The sequence below is a fragment of the Dendrobates tinctorius genome, unplaced genomic scaffold, assembly GCF_039654945.1.
Source record: "Dendrobates tinctorius isolate UK_male_01 unplaced genomic scaffold, ASM3965494v1 ptg000158l, whole genome shotgun sequence".
Lineage (NCBI taxonomy): Eukaryota > Metazoa > Chordata > Amphibia > Anura > Dendrobatidae > Dendrobates > Dendrobates tinctorius.
The window spans coordinates 27197501-27213119 of NW_027361825.1; the positions used below are offsets into that span (position 1 = coordinate 27197501).

General features: G+C 45.4%; 1 protein-coding gene across 1 annotated transcript in view; it reads left to right on the forward strand.

Annotated features, from left to right (window-relative positions):
• Positions 1 to 15619, forward strand: part of LOC141052005 (cytochrome P450 2G1-like) — a 58333-nt gene that overhangs the window by 21381 nt on the left and 21333 nt on the right. Inside the window, exons 5-6 of the mRNA XM_073549174.1 lie at positions 1573 to 1749; positions 7869 to 8010. Coding sequence (XP_073405275.1) covers positions 1573 to 1749; positions 7869 to 8010 — 319 coding nt within the window. The remainder of the gene's footprint in view (positions 1 to 1572; positions 1750 to 7868; positions 8011 to 15619) is intronic.

Below are 15619 nucleotides of genomic sequence, written 5' to 3' on the forward strand. Positions count from 1 at the left end.
AGGAAACACTCACCATACCACTATGCAAGGGAACTCAATAAACAGTACTGGACTGGATTGGATTGGTATCAGGCCTTACACAGCCAGCCCAAAGTTATAGATAGCAATCCACTCCCTACTCACCTGTACAGCAGGGTGCATACATTTCCACCATTGGCTTAACACTAGGCAAGGCATCGCTTACCATTTCCACACATGAAGCACCACTGTGTGTAGTTGCACCACCCAAGTGTGTGATAGCTCTGCACCCAGCAATGTAGAGCAGTCTGAAAACTGGAGGAGGACGATTATGTCCATGGCAGATATTCACAACAAAAACTATGCATGTATGCATGAGACAGTCCGTTTTAACTATGTAGATTTCTGTTGGCCATTCATGTGTATATCTAAATAATAGATAATAAATAGATGATAGATATCCGTCAGATATATAGTTTGTGCATTGCATGTGTAGCTACAGAAATTGTACAGTATTAAGCAAATAAAAAAAAATGTGAAAAATATGACTTGAGGTCCCTCCATTTTTGGTAACCAGCAACGATAAAGCAGGCAGCTGAGAGCTGATATTATCAGGCTGAGACAATTCATGGTTATTGGGCCCTTTCCAGTTTATAAATACCAGCCTGCAGCCACCCCAGAAGTGGAGGATCATAGTAGATGCTCCAAATCTGGCGCTTCACCTTTGTTCTTCCTGATTGCCTTGGTAATGGGACTTGGAGTTGATGTTAGCTGTGATTTGCACAAAAACGAATCTGACATCAAGTCATGGTGCTAGTAATGGTGATGTGTCTATCAGACACCCCCATTACTAGCCCACTAATAAAAAAAGAATCTCACAAAAAATTACATTATTGAAGTAAATACTCCTGACACATTCCCTTGTTCACTACTTTATTAAAAAGAAATAAAATACCATGCAACTCAAAAGGGCATCTGGAAGAGCCAAGGCGAATTGCCAGAATTGGAGCATCTCATGTGATGCTCCACTTCTGGGGCATCTGCGGGGTGGTAAGTTTAGGTTGGAAAAAGCCCAATAACCAGGGAACTTTCCAGCCTGAGAATATTAGCTCTCACCTGTCTGCTTAACCTTTGCTGTTTACCCAAAATGTACAATAAGCTACATACGTAAGGCACTAATTATATATCTCACAGATATGTTATTTTTGCACATCTTTAACACATCAAAAACAGTAATTTCTTGAATGTATTTTATTCTGGCATGTGTCACAAAGATGTCATCTATGTGCTGCACGTATTTACACAGACCCATTGACTTATATTGGCCCTCATCATCCATGTTGCCATAAAAAGAGCGACATGTCTTTGTTTGGTTCACATGGACACACGTACATTTGAAAATCACCATAGGATTTAATAGGTATGTAAAGACTCAGGTCTTAGTGATGTTTTAAGGTGGAAAGTAGGCAGGGTAAGAGGGCATTTTTTGGTTCATTGGTTTCACAATGATTTGGCAAGTTATCTGTTGCTTTATTATAAATCATTTGAAGTTAACAGTCTATAATTATGATTAATACTATCATGTAAATCATTCTATATTTTTTTTTATTTTAGTTATACGAAATGTTTCCCTGGATGATGAGATTTATCCCTGGGAGACATCACAAAATATTTTCCAGTATGAAAACACTTATTCAGTATGTGGAAAAAAGAGTTGACATGAACAAGAAAAATTTGGATGAGACTAATCCTCGTAGTTATGTGGATGCTTTTCTCATTAAAACAGAAAAGGTAAATACAAAGGAAATTCCGTACAGAACTCTCCTAATGTATCACTGGAAAAAAATACCATATTTTGTTGATTATAAGACGCACCCCAAATTTTGAGGCGAAAAATCGGAAAAAAATTTAATAAAATGGTGGTGCCTCTTATAATCCATGTGTCTTATTGTTTACCGGGGATGGTGACTGCGGTGAAGTGGGGTCACAAGGTCACTGCTGGAGGAGGCAAGAGTGATGTGTTGCCACATGCTGGGATAAGGAGGTGTTCGGCTGCAGGTGAAAATGGCTGCAGTTCTCTGTGGTGCGGGGGGTGGGGGGCTCTGCCGGCATTTTGTGACAGCTCTGAGCCCCCCTCACATCCATTGCTGCAATGTGGTGGCCTCTGGGAAAATGGGTGCCAGGGGCATTGCATGCTCAGATTGAGATCTCGGGTGTCGATTTCTCGTCTTCTGTGAGAGCCAGAAATCTTGCATGCTTTAGGTGACCAAATACTTATTTTCCACCATAATTTGAAAAATAAATCTTGCCAAATCAGACAAGGTGATTTTCTGGATTTGTTTTCTCATTTTGACTCTCATAGATGTGGTCTACCTATGATGTCAATTACAGGCCTCTCTCATCTTTTTAAGTACGAGAACTTGCACAATTGGTGGCTAACTAAATATTTTTTCCCCCACTGTATATTGCCACCCATTATTACACAGTCTGTTCTCTTGCTATGTGTAACACCATCTCTTATTAGACAGTGCCCTCTCTTGTTATATATAGCACCATCCCTTATTATACAGTGCCCTCTATTGTTATGTGTAACACCGTCTCTTATTACACAGTGCCCCCTCATTATGTACATCATTGTTATTTATAGTGCCGTGGTCTTTATTTCATATCGTTCTCTTTTATTAGATATAAACTGAAATGATTGCTGATGGTACATTATACAGCTTTCTGTCTGTTGGAGGAGGCTAACAACAGAGGACGCTACATAATAAAGGACGGCAACATACATAACTAGAAAGGATGCTACATAATAAGAGACAGTGTTATACATAATAAAAGAAAAAATTGTGCAATTAAGGATGGAGGAATATATAAAAAGAATGTACCCTATATACTAAGAGATGACGCTATATAACAAGATTGTACACTGTATAATAAGGGACTGTATTATACATAATAAGGCTACATTCCTGTATCTATGTGAAGTGACAGAATTTTTTCTTGGACAGCACACAGACCCATAGACTATGTCCTATTCTGATCCTTAAAATTGGACCAGAAACAGACATGTTCTGAGCCTCGCATATCTCATTCTCAGATATGTGATTTTCATGGATATGCGAATGCATCTATGAAACTCAGAGTTCATATACTGCCCAATAAAAAAATTGGCAGCACATGGACTTTTCACACAAATTTAAGAATGTGACCTAAGGGAGTATGTTTTACAAATAACAGAATTACTCCAAGCTACACAGTATAAAGTATAAAAAATTGCATCCAGTGACAGCTGACATCTTGTCAGAACAGAGCTGATTTCTGATGTTTCTTTTCCATCTGGTAAGACCTTCATGTCAACATCTCCTAGCCACAACCCATCTTGTCACACTCATCACTGCAACACAGAAAATAACAAGGTCTCATATATTGTATACATACATTTGTTTCCCCCATACTACGCCCCTGACTACAAATTTTTACCACACTATTAATATATATTAGCCACAAACTATTCAAAATATAAACTTATTAGCCAGCACTGTGCCTCCCATTTACTATAATCTCCGCTACCCGATAAATATAAATTGATCAGTCACTCAGTGACTCTCCCCCAATTCATTTGAAAACTATGTTCAGACATTGTGTTTTGTTGCTTTTTCCCACATAGATTTGTTGTGGAAAAAATTTACAGTACAAGCAAAGTGAATGAGATTTCTGAAATTTTATGCACACATTACTTATTTTTCCTTGCAGATTAGCAGCAGATTAAAATCTGCATAATGTCAATTCTTGGCAGATTATTTCACCCATACTAACGAATGGGGAAAAATATGCAATAAAAACGCATGTAAAAAAAAAAACATGGCAAAAACACATATTTTATGCAGCGTTTTTACTGCCAACACATCATGATTTACAGCAGAATTTTCTGCTACAAATCCTGAATGAGTGTACATAGCCTTATGGGGGCTTCACACATAGCGATATCGCTAGCAATATCGCTAAAGCATCACCGATTTTGTGACGCAGCAGCGATATTGCTAGCGATATCGCTACATGTGACACTTACCTCTGACCGGCTCCCCCGCTGGCTATCGCTGATCGCGCGAGAACGTCCTGGGCCGTTTCTCGACGTCGGCTTCCTGCTCGGCTTCCTGCTGGCTCCGACGAGCGACGTGTGGACGCGGGCAGGAGGACGTCTTCATCACCGTGTCTGACAGGTAAGTAACGACCGCCGACCGCTGCTACGTCACTGGTGAGATCTGCCTGTTTGGCAGCTCACTAGCGATCATTTAGCGATGCACGAGCGATCCTGACCGGGTCGTATCGTTGTTGGGATCGCTGGTGCATCGCTAAATGTAACGGGACCCTTAGTCTCTGTCCTGTGTCCAACCTCCCACAAACTGATTCATTATAAGTCCCTGATTGTGTCATAATTAACTACGGGGTGCAAGAAGATGTTATCAAGGTCTTCTAATGAATTGGGGGGTGGGGGAGAATGTTATCAGGTACTTACCAAAATTTGAACCTGGTACCCCATCTGCATGGTCAGATGTATGTGCCTTTGGATCATTTTAGATCCTATTAAGACGTGTTCACCCCTCGTGTAATGATGTTCCTCATCCTAACCCCTAGCAGGCATAATGCCCTTCATCCTACGCCCTTTTACAATAATATTGTCCCCAAAACGGCCTCCTTCTTGCTATATCGTCTCCCATCCTGGTCTCCTTCCTGGGATATAATGTGCCCCATCCTGGCTTCCTTCTTGGGATATAGTTTGCCCCATCCTGGTTTCCTTCCTAGGATATACGTAAAGTGCCCCATCATGGTTTCCTTTAGTGATGAGCGAGTGTGCTCGTTACTCGAGTTTTCCGAGCATGCTCGGGTATTCTCCGAGTATCTTGGGCATGCTCGTAGATTATGTTTGTGTCTCTTTAGCTGCATGATTTGTGGCTGTTAGACAACCTGAACACATGTGGGGATTGCCTGTTTGTTAGGAAATCCCACATGTATTCAGGCAGTCTAGCAGCCACACCTCATGCAGCTACAGAGACACAAACATAATCGACGAGCATGCCCAAGATACTCGGAGAATACCGGAGCATGCTCGGAAAACTCGAGTAACGAGCACACTCGCTCATCACTAAAGGAAACCAGGATGGGGTAAATTATATCCCAAGAAGGAAGCCAGGATAGGGCACTCCGGTGATTTGTCCACCTCTGGGGAAAACCTCAATATTTACCTTTACACAAACTGTCTACAGTATCTCCACACATAGATTAGGAGGCTTTATATATTGTGGGGAGACTATTTGAGACTAGCATTAGGCAAAAGGGGCATACAGTGGTTACCTTTATCAATGAGCCAGTATATACCTATATATTTAATATACAAACACAGTATGAATCGGTATCTACTGTAAATGTGGCGCCCCCAGGAGTATGGTCGCCACAGTGGCATTGCCTTCCTCCAGGGAGGGTGATGTCAGGTTTGGAAGCAATGAAGGGTCTCTCTAGCAGTTAACCATAACATGCAACACAGTTCCCACTCCGCGCCAGCAGAGGGAGCTCTGAACCAGAATTGGGGGAGGAGTGCTCTCTGAGGGCCAGGAAGGGAAATGAGGAGTTAGTGTGAGGAGGCCGAAGTGTGTAGACGTGGAGAGAGAAGCTGGGAAAGAGAGCGGAGTTGAGAGCTCGTTCCCAGCTGGAGCACATGATCTGGAGCCTGGTCTCCACGGTTGTATGGATACTGAAGTTCCTGCAACAGAAACCAGAGGAATAGGAAGCTGTAAATGCTCTATTCCCACCTAAGACTCGGAGGCACAACAGCAACGGGAGAGCCAAGAGAAGAGATAGAAGGCTACAGCTGTCTGCCATATGAGGTAGATATGAGAGGGAACAAGAAGGAGGAACTTCAGTGTAACACAGTACTGCATGTACCTCAAGTAAGCACTAGGAAGGAGACTACACAACCTATCTGCATAGAGAGATTCCTGAGTTGCTTCCAGGCTAATCAGCTCCTGTGCCATCTGTAATCTGGTCTCTGGACTGCACTTGCAATGTAAAGGTAAAGAAACTACATTCCGCTGTGTCCTTGCCTTCTTTCTGCAACTTCTCCAGCACTGCTACATCTCTGTGCCCGACACTGCACCCTCTTCCTCAACCCCTATTCTCTTCATCTACTCTGCCCTGGGACTACAGCCCTACCTGTGGAGGGCTATAACATCACTGCTGCACCACACCATCTGTCCCGGAGGATCTGTCTGCAGCATCGGCTTAACACCTCCCTTGCCGAACACCACAGGTGGCGTCACGAATCACTCAAACTTTATTCCACCACTCTACCCCTTTTACATGGGCACCCAGGGCCACTGCTGCTGTGACATTCCCCTCTGAGAGACCAGCCCGGTACAGAGTACCCCACAGCCCTGGGAGAGCGACCCATACACAGGTGGAATATACTCATATATAATATACACCTGTGTACTATACTGTTTATGTGTGCATATTACACAGAATTCTATATATTATGTGCAGCAATACAAGTGCTGCACGGGAGGAATGATGTGTTCATGGACCACTCTGAGCCTGGATTTCTTGCAGCAGTAATGACAGGAGGCATCTGGGGTCACTGATTACAAGCAGTGAATTAGTGACTGTGATGCAGCTCGGTGCAGGATCAGGTTTTTCAGCCACTTACAAGGACCGACTAGGAAGCAACGAGCACACAGTCACTAAGTCACTGGTGTCATTATGGACACGCTGACTCCTGTCACTGCTGCTCTGGGGATACTAACCAGCAGCAGATAGAACTCCCGACCATCCCTCACCCTGTGCTCCAGGAGAAGAGGCCGTGAGGTCTGGAACACAGAGGTTGCAGGAGACATGCTCTGCACAGGATGGATGCTGGATCAGTAGTCATGTGACAAGCAGAGAGAACCTAGAGGAGGAGTTGTGCAGACTAGGGCAGCATGGGTGCACTGAGAGGCCGACGCTATGGAAGTTTGCAATCAAAGCAAATTTTATTTAAAATGTATACTCTACCTAGCCATGCCCCCTGCATGTGGAACTGTGAAGCATCATCAAGAGGAGAGGAAGTGGGCCTCTTACAGCATCTTCTGCTGAGTGCAGGGCCCGCTCTGATGGCAAATCACTCCGGTACCAGCCCTCTTCCTCTCCACTTAGTGGAGATGCTGCCCTGGCTCTATGAAAGAACAAAACATTTCAGCAGCTGTTCCGGCCCGCTCTCCTTCAGGGCCCCTGTGCAGCTGCATCAGCTGAACCGGCGGTATGTCTGCCCCTGGATTTACATATATACAGTCATATACCCAATAGTTGTGTACTTATACACTTTTTTGAGTGAGGCAGGACAATTCTAGTTGCAATGTGGCCAGAAGTATGCAAATCATATACTTGTGCTCATATGACCGCCCATTCCTGACGCCGACACTGGAGAATCCTTACAGTGTGCAAACTGTGTGCTGTCATAATTCACAAGTATGAAGTCACATAGAGTGACTACAGACTTGTACCCCAAGCCTGGAAACCTCTTTTAATTACCCCGTTTTCCTCACACAGGATTGCCTCTTGACCCCCTCACTGCTTTTCCCTATCAGTCATGCAGATTTATAATTACACAGCTCAGTGCCAAGAAGATTGAAGACACATGGAGTTAAAGGGTTAAAGGAGCCCACACTTGGTTCTTTTCGCTCTCCTATTTGTTCCTCTCTCTTTGGCTGCTGTAATTGGGAATGTTATTCTCATCATTGAGTTCTCAATGACTTGACTGGGAAAGTTCTTCTACACTGAAATGGGAATCCAATTTTAATGAAAGGATAATGATAATTTCAATGTGACAAATAGGCTACAGTAAAATACACATGTAAATATGTTGTTCTTTTTGTTTACAGGAAAAGACTAATCCCAAAACTGAATTCCAGATTACCAATTTAGTGTACAGTACTTTACAGATTTTCTTTGCTGGGGTAGAGTCTATCAGCACAGCCCTGAATTATTCTTTACTTCTTCTTATGAAATATCCAGATATCCGTGGTAGGTAAAGATCTTTTTAATCTTTTCATTTTATGTACTGAGCCTAGAAAATATCCTATTATGTAAATAAGGTTTATGTGTTAAATGTATTTTTTAAACAATTTTGGCATATTTTTCTTGATCTATACTAAAATACATTGCTCAAAAATAAAAAGAACACTAAATTACCACATCCTAGATATGATTGAAATATTACAGTTGAAAATCTTTATTCATTACATAGTGGAATGCATTGAGAACAATAAAACATACAAATGGTCAATGTAAATGACAATATCCCATGGAGGTCTGGATTTGGAATGATACTCAAAATCAAAATGGAAAATCAAATTACAGGCTGATCCAACTTCAGTGGAATTGCCTCAAGACAAGGAAATGATGCTCAGTAGTGTGTGTGGCCTCCACGTGCCTGTATGACCTCCCTACAATGAATAGGCATGCTCCTGATGAGGTGGCAGATGTTCTCAAGATGGGTCTCTTACCAGACCTGGAGTTAAGCATCAATTAACTCCTGGACAGTCTGTAGTTCAATGGGACTTTGATGGATGGCATGAAACATGATGTCCCAGATGTGCTCGATTGGATTCAGGTCTGGAGAATGGACAGGCCAGTCCATAGCATTAATGCCTTCATTGTGCATGAACTGCTGACACACTTCAGCTTCATGAGGCCTAGCATTGTCATGCATTAGAAGGAACCCAGGACCCACTTCATCTAAATATGTTCTCAAAGTGGGTCTAAGGATCTCATCCTGGTACCATCCTGGTACCTAATGGCAGTCAGGGTACCTCTTGCTAGCACATGGAAGACTGTGCGGTCCTACAAAGAAATGTCTCCCCACATCATTACTGACCCACTGCCAAACTGGTCATGCTGGAGTATGTTGCAAGCAGCAGAATGTTCTCCTTGGCGTCTCCAGACTCAGTCACGTCTGGAACATGTGCTCAGTGTGAACCTGCTCTCATCAGTGAACAACACAGCGCACCAAAGACGAATCTGCCAAACTTGGTGTTCTCTAGCAAACCCCAATCACCCTGTACGGTGTTGGGCTGTAAGCACAATTTGTTGTGGAATGTCTTTTGAGTATGCCAATAACCCATAAGTGGTGGAAAAGGTGCAACAAGCTGGAATCATTAGCGGGCACCATATCACATTTGGAGAGATCTTTATATGCTTAAACACGGGGGTCCACAAGTGACCCTATTTTGGAAACTAGACCTCTCAATGAATTTATCTAGATAGGTGTTTCACAAGATTTTATAAGGTTGAGACGAGAAAAAGAAAAAGCATACTACTGCTCAGTAACTTACGGTCGCTTGCGCAGAAGAAGGAGGAAGACACTGACCATAGAAGAGCAGATAAGGTACCCAGAACAGTGTGAGTGCTGGGGCAGGTGCAGGATTTTGACGCCACAACTCAACTTCACAGGGTACTGTGACATGCATATGAGGGGGGTGGTGTTATAATGAAGTCAGGAGACAGAGATTTCTTCCAGGCATCGCAGGCCTGGAGTTACTTTGGTTACTACTACATGGAAAGCCTTTCCTGAACGTTTTTTTTGGTGGCCGTCCATGCATAATGATAGTAAAGATTTTGTATCTGTTTGTAAAGTCTGTGCATGCACTAAAGTCAGTCATAGCTGGCATTGCCAATTCCAAAAAGACCATGAACTCATTTGTCCATGTATTTCATCACTGATTTCTGGTGGGAAAACTGCTGTCTGGGTGGTATTTGACCGAATCAGCAAACAAGCCAATTTTGTTCCCTTACCAAGATTACCTAATACAGAGACACTCTCAGGGTCATTAATTTCTCCTATTGTAAAGTTACATGGGATCCCTCTTAAAAGTGTTTGTCATAGGGGAGTACAATTTGTCTCTAAATTCTGGAGAGCTTTTTGTAGTAAACTCAGGATACAATTGAGTAAATCAGTCTGCTGGATCCTCACTGCTTTTCTGCAATCTTTGTTTTCATCACCATTTTGCTGAATTCTTTAGGATTAGTTCCGAGTGTCCTTGGGTGGAGGTTGCCATACAGAGACTTGGGGATGTCTGGAGAGAGGTTCAAAACAATATTGCTCAGATTCACTAAAAACGGGAGGTCGATAAAAGACAATCGGAGGGTCCTGTTTTTAAGCTTGGGGATTAGGTTTGGTTGTCATGTTGGAACATTGAACTTAAAGTACCATCGGGGTCCAAAGTTTATTGGTCCATATGAGGTGGTCAATCCAGTGGCATTTAGATTAAAGCTTCCTCCATCCCTTTGCATACCGAACATGTTTCATAAAAACCTATTAAGATAGATTGTACCTTAGGCATTGTCTCCCTCATCCCCTGCATCCTCTGGTTTTGATTAATGGTGGCTTGCAGTATGAGGTTCAGAGGGTTGTGGATAGGGATGAGCTTTCCGATATTGAAATATCGGAAATCGGCCCGATATTTGCGATATCGGAATTCCGATTCCGATATTTTTTTCATATCGGAAATGCCATAATCCTTCAGCCTCTGAGCGCTCCGTGGAGCCAATCAGGAGCTGAAGAATTGCTGACAAAATTGTGTAACTCCCCTAAGCTTGGTAGGAGGCATCCAAACTTGCTAGCTAGGGGCTGCGCTGCGATTGGCTGGCTGGATGGTGTGATCAGGCAGTATAAAAGGCTGCGCCTGCCATTTTAGCCTCACTCTACTGTGAAAGCAGATAGGGATAGATTGCTGTTGGAGATAGGGAGAGATCTTGGATTTTATAGCGATACAAATTGTTTTTCAGAGACTGTAGCAGCCCCTGTGTGTTACAGAAGCAGTCTTTTTCCTCACTGACCCCGCACAATTTCATTTTTTGTGCTGTGCAGGCTCTCAGTGAGGTGATAAGTGAGACAGTGCAGAGCACATTCACTGCAGCTGCTGCAGCTCCTCTTGCTGCAGCACTGTGTGGTGTGTGTCTCACTGCCTTTTCTTTTCATCCCTTAAATCCCCTTCCCCTATTTTTTCCTAAAAGTTATACACTATATAGGGATTGTGCTGTGAGGCACCCAAACAACCTCTGTGGCTGGTGCCACACAGCACCTGGCCCAGTCCCGGAGAATCCTTTTTTTGGGTATCACAGCAGTGTCATTTACTGCGCTGTGACATCCGACCGTAACTTGTACATCAATACCACAACCACACGTTGCTCTTTGTGTAGGCCACACTAGATTCAAATAAAGTGTAGCAGACACACCATCATCATACAGTACCATTAGTGTTTCTTATACCTGTTTATAGTCCTACAGGAATAAGCACACTAATTCCTAATAATTACTTTCTTGCTATTCTGAATCCATCGATAGAGATGAAGAAGGCAGGGAGTAAGGGACGTCCCCGCGGCGGCCGCGGAAGAGGTGCATCAGCAGCTAGACATGGTGCACATCCAGAGCAAGCAGCAGGCCCAAGTCACTCAGCACCTACTTTCACCCGGCAGCAGTCATTTATTCGCAGCTTGTTAGGAGCGCAGAGCCATAGGCTGATAAGAGAGGATCAAGTAGAAACCGTTGTTGGTTGGATGGCAGCTGAGGAATCCACCTCAATGAGCACAGCATCCTCCCAGGACCTCTCCACCACATCGGGTCAGGTCACTGAAGAGCAGCACCCATGTGCTTCTTCACCGCCCACTAAATTGCCCAGACATTCAGAGGGCCAGGAGCCAACCTTAATACTCTTCTCAGAATCTGTTGGCTTGGAATCTGTGTGCCATCCAGACAGCACTCCTGCAGCTGAAGAGGTAGTGTGCACAGATGCGCAACCACTGTGTCCGTCTGAGGAAGAAGTGGAGGGTGGGCCAGTGCCCACAGTGACCAGACCCCAGTCAGCAGATGATGATGAAACTCAGCTGCCAGTTTCTGCTGACGAAAGTGTACTGGATGAGGAGGTCCTTGTCCCATCATGGCATGCTGAGGGGCAGCAAGCAAGTGGGGATAGCTCAGAGGAAGAGCTTGCAGGTGTGGCGCAGCGTGGCCGTCCACGTGGGAGAGGAAGAAGGAAAAATTGGTTGTCGGCTCCCTCAACTTCAGCACCCGTTAGGAGCAGGGCTCTTTTAAAGAACACAAGGGGTGCGCCCAAGAGTTGTGGTGCATGGGCCTTTTCGACCAAGTTGCAGATGATGTTACAGTAGTCAGATGCAAGCTTTGTCGACAAACTGTGCGGAGAGGGAAGAACGTCAGCAACCTTAATACCACCAATATGTTGACGCATGTCAGGAAGAGGCACCCTGTGGAGTGGCAGCATCACACCCAAGATGATTCGCCACCTGCAGCTGGTGCCCCACCTTCCACCTCTTCAGCCACAGTGGCCACCTCTTACTCCAGCTCACAAACAGCTGCTCCCGCTTCCTCGCCAGAATGCCAGGGTGCATCTGCAGGCAGTGTTGTGCGGCGGCACACTGTCTGTACTTCGTCAGCATCAGCATCCCAATCGCTGGCATCCACACACTCCCAATCCAGTGTGCAGCCATCTGTCACACAGGTGTGGGAGAAAAGGTGCCCGTACTCGGCAAACCACCCACGAGCACAGGGCATGAATTCTCGCATTGCCAAACTGTTGCAGTGGAAATGCTACCATTCTGGCTGGTGAGTAAGCAAGCCTTAATCGATATGTTAGTTTGCAATCCCACAATACAGCGTTCCCAGCCGCTTCTACTTCAGCAGGCAAGCCGTCCCCACCCTGCAACAGCATGTGGAGCGTAAAATTAAGCATGCGCTACAAAATGCAGTTAGTAGCAAGGTCCACCTGACCACTGACGCGTGGACCAGTCAGCATGGCCAGGGACGCTACATTTCCATCACCGCCCATTGGGTAAATGTAGTTGAGCCTGGAACTGAAGTAGACAGTGCAAGTGCGTGGGTCCTGCCAACTCCACGGATTGCAGGCCTCTCCTCCGTACAAATTGACTCCTCCTCATACTCCTCGTCAGACTCGCCTGCATCCAGATGTACCACAACAACCGATTTCAGCACTGCATCTGCCAAACATCAACAGGCCGTGTTGAAATTGGCTTATCTGGGTGATGTTAGCCACACCGCAACCGAGCTGTGGAACACGCTCAAGGAGCAGAGCGACATGTGGCTTGCGCCTCTCAACCTCCAGCCAGGTATGGTGGTGTGTGACAATGGCTGAAACCTGGTCGCGGCTTTGGGCCTAGGTGGTCTGACTCACATTCCATGCCTTGCCCATGTCCTAAACTTGGTGGTGCAGAGTTTTCTTAGGAACTATCCTGACCTTGAGGAGCTGCTGCTCAAAGTCAGATACGAGTGCTCTCATTTGTGGCGTTCAAGCATGGCTGCATCGCGCCTTTCAGCCATGCAGCGCACATTGGGCCTGCCCGAGCACCGCATCATTGTTGACCTCCCCACCAGGTAGAATTCGACTTTGCATATGCTGCGGAGGTTGTGTGCGCAGCAACCTGCAATTATGGAGTTGCAGCTGCAGCAGGCACAAAGTAGGCAACACACATCTCAGCCCTCCCACTTTAAAACCACAGAGTGGGCATCCATGAAGGACATATGCACCATTTTGAAGTGCTTCGAGGACTCCACTCTGATGGTGAGCGCGGATGCTGCCCTACTCAGCCTGACTATTCCCCTTATATGCCTTATAAAGTCATCACTTAAAGGACTAAGGGATGAGGTTTCTCTGGAGGAGGAGGAGTATGATGAGACACTTGGACCAACCAGGCAATCTTCATCGGCCCAGTTGGTAAAAAGCTCTGTGGGTGCCTCACAAAGGTCCAGGCAGGACACAGCAAGCGAGGAGGATGAGGAGGACTATGAAGATGAGCCAGAGGAGGAAAGTACACAGCGCTCTACTAGTAGTCACCAGATAGAGCATGGATGGGGTGATGCAGAGCAGCCAGAGCACATTCCTCCAGCTGGTGACAGCGATGCATGGCCAGTTGGCAGTCTTCAACACGAGTGACTTCATGCTGCAGTGTCTGAGAAACGACCCACGCGTGGCTCGTATTCTCCACACAAATGACTACTGGGTGGCCACCCTCTTAGATCCACGTTACCGGGACAGCCTTCAAAGCCTAATTACACCGTTGAACCGGGCGCGCAAAATGCAGGAGTACCAAGATGCACTGGTTAATTCACTCATGTACTCTTTTCCACCGCATAGCAGTGATGCGCGTGCATTAGAGTTGAGCGACTTTTGGTTTTTTAGGGTCGCGTTTCGTTTCGTGAAACCCGACTTTACCAAAAGTCGGGTCGAGCAAGATCGTCCGATTATAGGGAAAAGTCGGGGTCGTCCCGAAACACGAAACCCAATGTAAGTCAATGGGGAATAAAAGTCGGCAGTGAGAGGAGGACAGGAAACACATCTACAGTGCCCATTTGAATGCCAAAAGCATCAATTCTTCTTACTTAAGCTTGTCAACCTTAATTAACTTCATAATACAAGTTACGCACTGAAAAATGGGGGTTATTTGGCTAAAGTTGTGGGGGGGAGGGCTGGCTGCAGGTTTTCATGTGCCCTGGGCGAAAGAGCGCCCCTTTAACACATACCACAACTCATCATGCTCCGAGACGGCAGAGAAATAGCGGTATAGTACAATGAAAAATACCTCACTTTTTACATCTCATGACGAGGCCCATCTATTTCTCCATACAGAATCATTGGTCCCATATAATGTTTGAAACAGTATATGATGAGCTCCACATAATGCTACAGAATATGTTGGTCCCCATGGATGAAGCTCCACTGTCTTATGGGCCCAAATAATGCTCCAAACATAATGGGCCCCATTTCTAATGCTCTAGTGTATAATGGGCCCTGTAAATGCTGCTCCAGTGTCTGATGTCCACCTTTGGAATGTTCCAGTGTATGGTGGGCCCCATCTATCATTCTCCAGAGTATAGTGCTCCCCAAAAATTGCTGTCCCAACATTGAAAACAATCAAATAAGTCTCCTCGCTAGGGAATCCCTGTACTTGTCTGCATTCCTCGTCGTCCCCATCTTCCATCTCACTGCACAGTATTTCAACTTTGCAAGTGCTGTGATCCTGAGCAAGCAGGGGGGGGCCCACTCGTTGGCGACGGCACTGGCACAGGGCCCCTGATAGTACGGTGGTGTGTCTGATGGCGGGTGGGCTGAACCTGCACTTTCATCTGCAGCTTCCTCTTTGTCACCGTGTAAGATGGAACTGTATATGGGAAGGGTAACCTGAGTTTCATCAGGGTCAGATTCAGGTCATGTAGCGTGCGAGGGGAATGTAGTGGTCTGGGTCAATGTACCAGCAGATTCATCGAGCAGTGGCTGGGCATCAGTGCACTTGTGTCGCCCCCAGGAGTACGGTCGCCACAGTGGCATTACCTTCTTCCTAGGGAGTGTGATGTCATGCTTGGGAGCAACGAAGGATCTCTCTAGCAGGTTAACTGATTGGGCGGCGTTATTCCCACGAGTCATGACCCTCCAAACAGCGTTCATGAAGGCAAAGTGTTTGTTTTACGTGGGCAGTATGGTTGCAAAGCTGAACCTTAAAGGAATGTCCAGAAGGGCACCACCAGGAGTGGAGCCTACGGTTAAATTCGACTCCACCTGGGAAACCTCAACCATGCCAGCTACAGAACAGATGCACACATTGC